The following is a 6634-nucleotide window of genomic DNA, read 5'->3' on the forward strand; positions in this document are numbered from 1 at the left end:
TAAAATATTATAAAACAACATGTTAAAATAAGAATTGAATCAAACATCGTACGAATTTATTTGCTAACTTTTCCCGAAATACGTCACCGATTGAGAGATACATAATGTTTCCTCATATTGTAATAATTCGTACACATAATCCCCAAATGTCGTATCATGGAATGAAATTCTATATACGTTTATTCATATTTTTATAGTGTAAAAATATGCAAATAAATTATTATAGTTAAATTTATAAAAGTAAAATGATACTAACCAAAATAACAAAGTCAGTCAGGTTCGATTGGAGCCAGATCGATCCACGATAAGCATTCACCCAGCTAAGATCTATGAAATTTGACTAATTCTTATAAATAGTAACAATGAACTTAAAATAAAAAATAATAATAATCATTATATAGTTTTATTGTTACATGGAATTAGACATCAACGTAACTTGCATATCAAATGTTTCTTTCAAACGCAGCTTGGAAATTTCCAATGTTCTTTAAATTCAAGTGATTTTGAAATAATAGGAAAAAAAAAACCTTTCATATCTAAACAAACCTACATGCCCTCAGATCAAAATCACGAGCACAATTCTTCTTCCGAATGGATTTGCAATTTTTTTTATTGATGTACATAGTGAAGTACCAATTAACGATTAGATATGATTTGTGAGTGAAAATTTGAACGTTTATTTAATCGTATATGTGGCATAAGTGAAACCAGAACCATCGAAAAGGGGAAAAGAAAATAGGAAAAAAGGAGAATAATAACTACGTTAAAGGAACAATGGTATGAATCTAGTTAAAAGCAAGCAGATAAAGATCGATCATTTCTTAGAGATTGGTTCAAGAAAAGTATTAATGTACACAAGAACAACAATTCCTACATCACCATCTATTCTACATTAATCACGTGCATACTTCAATTACCAGAACACAGTTTAATCCAAAGTAAGCTTGGTAGAAGATTGAAAAATCTAACCAGATATTTCTATTCTTGCCATTTTGTTTTTGTATTTAGATCAACAAATTAAGTTGTTTATGTTTTGACTAAAGAAACTGTTACCATATATGATATGTTAGAAAGGGTCATTTTCTCTTCTACTTTGAATTGTTTGGGATTTGGCTTAATATAATTATCTTGCTTATTGAAAAAAAAAAGAGAAGGAAGACTAGTGCTATATAGGTAGAAATGAGGGGCATTTGTGTTATTTAATCTCATTTCATTACGCTTTGGACCCTTCACCACCATCAGGGTTTAGCTTGGCTGCTGCACTTACAAGTTCTCCAATAACATTCAATGGCCGTCTCGCACTTGCCGCTTCCACTTCTTCTCGAACCCACAGAAACCTTCTTCAATTCTACTTCCTTCTTCATTCAATCCACTTCTTTGCTTCCAATAGTTCTGTCTTCTGCTTCTTCGAGGAAGATTAAACTCCGTAATATTCCACTCTCCCCCAAGTTTTTGAGGCCCTCGGTCAAAGGTAGGTGGTTTATAAAACCACATGGAAATATGATTTTATCTGATTGATCTTGCTGAATGGCTAGCCCAACCCAGAACGTAGTTAGAGCTCGAGTGTCACTGGTGGGGGGGGGGGGGGGGGGGATTAATTCTTGAAATAAATGCTAACTAAAAACTGGAATTTTGAAACTTGGGTGAGCGCGAACCAGCCCAGCATCTACCTGGGTCCTCAGGTATTGAATGGTGAAGGAGTCTCCTGTTTATTATTATATTTATAAATTAGGCACCATTTGTTTTCTAGTTAATTTCTTGATATTTTGAGTTTCTTGATGCAGCATTGCTGTGTTTAGTCACTATTAACTTTTCATGATATTTGCATTGCTGTTCGGGGATTTCGACCCACTTTATCTGCTACCTCGATTATCTGGCTTTGTTGATGTGTGAAATCCGACCGCAATCAACTAAAATTTGATGTTCTCTTTCAGTAAAGTCAAAACCAGAGGAATCTGAAGCCAGTCTTGAAGCAAATACCTTTACCGAGTTCAAGCAGTTGCTCCTACCTGTTATAGATCGTAACCCTCGCCTCTCTGAGGGTACAAAGCAGGTTTTTCTATTGGTTTATGTTTCTCAAGCTAGAAGGGGTTTTAACACTTTTTTCTGTTAATATTTTTCGGGGTTCTTACTCCACTTGGATGCTAGTGAGTTGCTATGACGCCATTTCTCAGATTGCATTCTTGGATTATTGGAGTCATTTGGCATCAGAAAACATCATGGATTTTTTTTTTTTTGGCTTTTCAAATGTCCATTATTTTTTCATTATTGTTTGATAGGCCACGGCTACCACTGCTGCTTTGGCAAAGAAATATGGGGCTGAGATTACAGTTATAGGTATAAACTTTGTTCTTCCTCCATATTTTTTTATATTCAAATTTCACGGAAGTCTGAGCTAGAAGGGTAAAACTTGCACATGATAAACTAAGATTCTAGAATTCTAGAGTTCTATGTATTTTGCAGTCATTGATGAAAAGGAGAAGGAATCACTCTCAGAACATGATACTCAGCTAGCCAGCATTCGATGGCATTTATCTGAAGGTGGGTTTGTGCGCGAATAATGTTATCTAGAACTACATGTCCTAAACTTGTTTGGTACTTGCTAATGAATGATGGTGAGTCTGCATGTGCTACCTCACAGACATGCCTCACCTTGATCACTAAATGGATTTCGATAGTAATTATTTCTTCCTTGTACTCACGATTTTGTATAAACTATGCTGGGAAGCTCATTTTGTTGCATAAAATGAATTTTTGACCGACATCACAAAACCAAATGCTCAAGCTATTCCCCTTGCAGCTATCAAAAAACTGCATACGTGGGAACCTGTTCTTGATTGTTGTTTATATTTTATGCACAGGTGGCTACCAAGAATTCAAGCTGTTGGAGCGACTTGGGGAAGGAAACAAGCCAACAGCTATTCTTGGAGAGGTTGCTGATGAGATGAACATGGATCTTGTTGTTATGAGCATGGAGGCCATCCATTCCAAACATATAGATGCAAACTTGTTGGTTGAGTTCATTCCTTGCCCTGTGTTACTTTTGCCACTATGATCAAGGAGGGTACAGTCGCTTCACTCGAAAGCGTTCCCTTTATTTGTTTTAAACATATGGGTTCGATCGATCTTCCGATAAGAAAATGTGCTGAACTGGTATTTTTCCATCACTCTAAACCCCCTGCCTCAAAATATATTGCGTACACTGCTTTAAAATGTTATTCTTGTGTGTGGTTAGGGGAATGCACAAATATAAGCCGCAGAAGTAAAATGATGTTTGAATGAAATGACGCTAATTGATGGTTTCTCGAGTAAATATGCTGTCGATTATGTTTTTTTATTTAAAAAAATATATTTAAACAGCATCCGCAAGTGACTCAAACCAGAAACTTGGGTCTTAGATGGTATTTTCATTAAAGACGGGTTATTTTGGCCACTGAAGTTTGAGTCAACAAGAATATAATCTGTCGTTTGTAATTCGAGTGAAAATCATTTGCGTAATTCCGTTTGCTTGATAAATGAATCAATATTTATTGACGTTATGCATTTTATTTACTCAAAATGAAGAAAATGTTAAATTATGCGTGTTTTACATATTTATCACAACAGGAGGGAATGTACGTTCTTGGATGTGTAAGGACAACTGCGTGAGATAACGTAGCAAGTGGGCTGATCAAGAAAATGGAGCAAGCGACGACAATTTTATGGGTCTCAAGAAGAGGGATGATCAAACTTATACTTTAGAAAAATAATGCACATAAAAATTTAAAATTTGTTTATTGTGTATATGCTATATTTCACAAATAAATTAAGAAGTACTCATAAAAGTCAAACTTGGTTTACCCAAATTTAAGTAAAACCAATCTTGAAAAAACGTTACGTGTGAATGACTTGTAGCTTATTGTTGTCTGCCTACATCATGAAGTTTGTGCAGGTTTGAGACCAACAATGTTACGTGTGAATGACTCATCTCAATTCAAAATAAGTAAATAAATAAATTTTGCCTTTCACGTTTTGCCTTCTATTAACAAAGATTAAGACGGAGTTCGACTTGATTCAACGGCTAATATCACTATTATTAGCAAATTTACGCAATTTCTTGTCTCCTTGTTGTACATATCTACCACGCATAAATGCACCCAGTATTGCGTGAACATTTTCAACCAAGAAAACAAGTATAACATGAATCAACAGATGTACGTAAACCCACCAAAAATTCGATTGCCTTACGCTCATCGATCATCGTGGTGTAGTAGCTGCCATGAGGCGCTCCTGCTCGGTAAGAGAGTGGCGGAAGTGGCAGCGGCGATCATACTCGCAGACGTCGCCCGTGAGCACCTTTCGGCAAACCTCAGTTTTGTATCGTGGATGCCTGATCACTGGCCTCAACTCGTTGATTCCGTGGGCGAATCGGCAGTTCTCCCCGTGTGGACAGGTGCCAGTCTCCTGCCATTTGTCACACAGCTCGGTTTTGAACATGCCTTGGCTGTACACATCGAATTCCAGTGCTTCTTCTTCCTTTTTCGACAATGGTACACACACTCTTTGCTGCTCCAATCCAGAGAAAATTCATGGTTATATTATACATGAGAAGAGAATTGAGATAAAAATCATGTGCGGTGTAGCCAAACCAACAAAAAGAAACGAGCAGATGTATTTTAGATTTTATGACAGTCGCTAGAAAAATTTATTGGTAGGCAGTGCTCAAGATTTAAAGAAGCGAGAGATCAAGATTAGTGAAAAAGAATACATTCGCTTATTGGCGCCTTCCACATGTAAGTTTATTGTTAGATGTCGTGGAATTAAGTTCTTGAGAATTGGCAAGTTCATATTCTTCACAAAGTATTAAAGCTCAATCCTACTGTTATGTTTTGATTGTCCTTATGAAAAGACGTGTGTTAGATGCTCACGTCAATTAAATTAAGTTTTTTTAGAGTTTTATATATGACGAACTTACTTTTGGGATAAAACCATACCCAAATCCATAATCTTTAACACTAGCGAAAAACCATTTCGCACTTTTTTACAACTACATCGCTCTCCTTTTTCATGTTTTATTCAAAATACGAACAAAAAAATGATTTAAAGTTGAAAGATGCTCATAGACAATTTTATGATAATGAACATCAGATTGCATTATCAGATATAGACACGATCGATCATTTCGATAATTATTTGTATTAGAAAATTAAATTATCTACCTTATTTGATTTTGAAATTTTGGTGCAGAAATTACGCGTCAAGCAGTTGATCACATCACTGAAAGTTTAGAGATGAAGCAGACTCACTGATTCTGGAATAGATTGACTCGCTGGTTTTCGGCGAGTTGTCTCCGTACCGGAGCAATGATTTATCTTCAGATAACCAGTAGAACGCACAGAAATGCTCTGTGGAAGAGCCACTCTTTCTGTATTCTTCCGCTCGACACGATTATGTTCAGAAAGAGCTTGAGGAGGGGCGATGTGAGAAGCACGCGGAGCTGTGGAGGGGGAAGCGACGTTGAGGCGGTTGAATTCACAGAGAAAGCGATCGCAAGAGAAGAGTACAGCTACACGGTTAGAGAGATCGGCGTTGGAGAGGCGGAGAGCATCATTCTCCAGACGTAGTGAGTCAGCTTCCGCGATGGAATCGTGAAGCTGAGCAAGGCAGAGTGTGTAACGGTTGTAAAGCTGCTGGTACTCGAGAATGCTGCCGGAACTGAAGCCTTTCCTGTCAGCGGGAGCGCCGTCTCCGTCGAAAGAGGAGGTGTCGGAAGTAGAATTCGGAAAGCAGTTCTGAAATAGCGCGGAATAGGATGATGCATTGGAGTTCATGCAGGTGGGCGACAAAGGTAAAACAAACGGATTGCACCTCGAGAAATGTATCGGCGCCGCAAAAGCCGAGGAGGCCGCGGATGACTTCTGGTCAGCGTCGGCGAAATCATCATTCGCACAACTCTTCTTCTGCATCTCTACAGCAATCTTGCAATCAGAAATCGCCTGGTGAAACCCCAAATTGAGAGGGAAACTATGGACCGGCGGGGGAATATATATATATCATAAGCATTTGAAAGAAATTATCAAGTGCATCAGGTGTGGTTGCTGCCAATTAACGTTGCATGCACGTATGGGAAGGTGGAGGAGGTGTTGTCAAACAAAAGGTTGGATTAGTTAACAATATGATATTTTATCTAATGATTGTGAAGTTGATGGAATAATGCTTTCTTAAGCATCTCATGCAAGCGAAACCCCAACCCTTCAATCATGTCATCTCGCCACTATTGTCGCTTATTTGCCATAGCTTTACCTAATTCAATTTTTATAGGGATAAACTTTTCAAATTATATCATACATTAATTTATTCTGCACTACATATATTTCAAGTAAAAGAAGTACCTCAGACTGATTGTATCAAATTTCGTATCTGTAACTATATGTAAGGGTGGGAGAATTTGGATTCCAACCCAAACCGTACCCGACTGGGTAGCTAGTTCGGGTATTTTTTAGCTAGGTAAACCACATTGTTTTGGATTCATGTATAAAACATAAAACCCGAAACCGGAAAATCTCGACCACATATATACCTAACTATATATATCAATAGAAGGGGCTTGTGATGCACTAAGCTTGTAGTACTGTACTTTACCATCTTGTTGCAT

General features: G+C 37.5%; 2 protein-coding genes across 3 annotated transcripts; one reads left to right on the top strand and one right to left on the bottom strand.

Moving 5' to 3' along the window:
- The first annotated feature begins 1197 nt into the window (after positions 1 to 1197).
- LOC140836390 (uncharacterized) lies at positions 1198 to 3876 on the top strand. 2 transcript variants are annotated; one of them, XR_012119080.1, is made up of 6 exons: positions 1198 to 1471; positions 1935 to 2053; positions 2280 to 2337; positions 2464 to 2541; positions 2862 to 3153; positions 3607 to 3876. XR_012119080.1 is itself a non-coding variant. In XM_073201874.1 (5 exons), exons 1-5 carry the CDS (start codon positions 1288 to 1290, stop codon positions 3053 to 3055), a joined length of 633 nt encoding a protein of 210 aa, XP_073057975.1. In that variant the 5' UTR covers positions 1198 to 1287; the 3' UTR covers positions 3056 to 3336. The 2 variants fall into 2 exon arrangements, 1 of the variants encoding a protein (XP_073057975.1); XM_073201874.1 differs by lacking the exon at positions 3607 to 3876 and having other exon boundaries at positions 2862 to 3336.
- A 129-nt stretch (positions 3877 to 4005) lies between these two features.
- On the bottom strand, positions 4006 to 6229 carry LOC140835944 (zinc finger CCCH domain-containing protein 14-like). The gene is made up of 2 exons (XM_073201355.1): positions 5286 to 6229; positions 4006 to 4545 (listed from the first exon to the last, which is right to left on the bottom strand). The coding sequence occupies exons 1-2, from the start codon at positions 5943 to 5945 to the stop codon at positions 4237 to 4239; spliced, it is 969 nt and encodes a 322-aa protein (XP_073057456.1). The 5' UTR covers positions 5946 to 6229; the 3' UTR covers positions 4006 to 4236.
- Positions 6230 to 6634: the final 405 nt, after the last annotated feature.

This window comes from Primulina eburnea, chromosome 7, assembly GCF_022965805.1.
Source record: "Primulina eburnea isolate SZY01 chromosome 7, ASM2296580v1, whole genome shotgun sequence".
Lineage (NCBI taxonomy): Eukaryota > Viridiplantae > Streptophyta > Magnoliopsida > Lamiales > Gesneriaceae > Primulina > Primulina eburnea.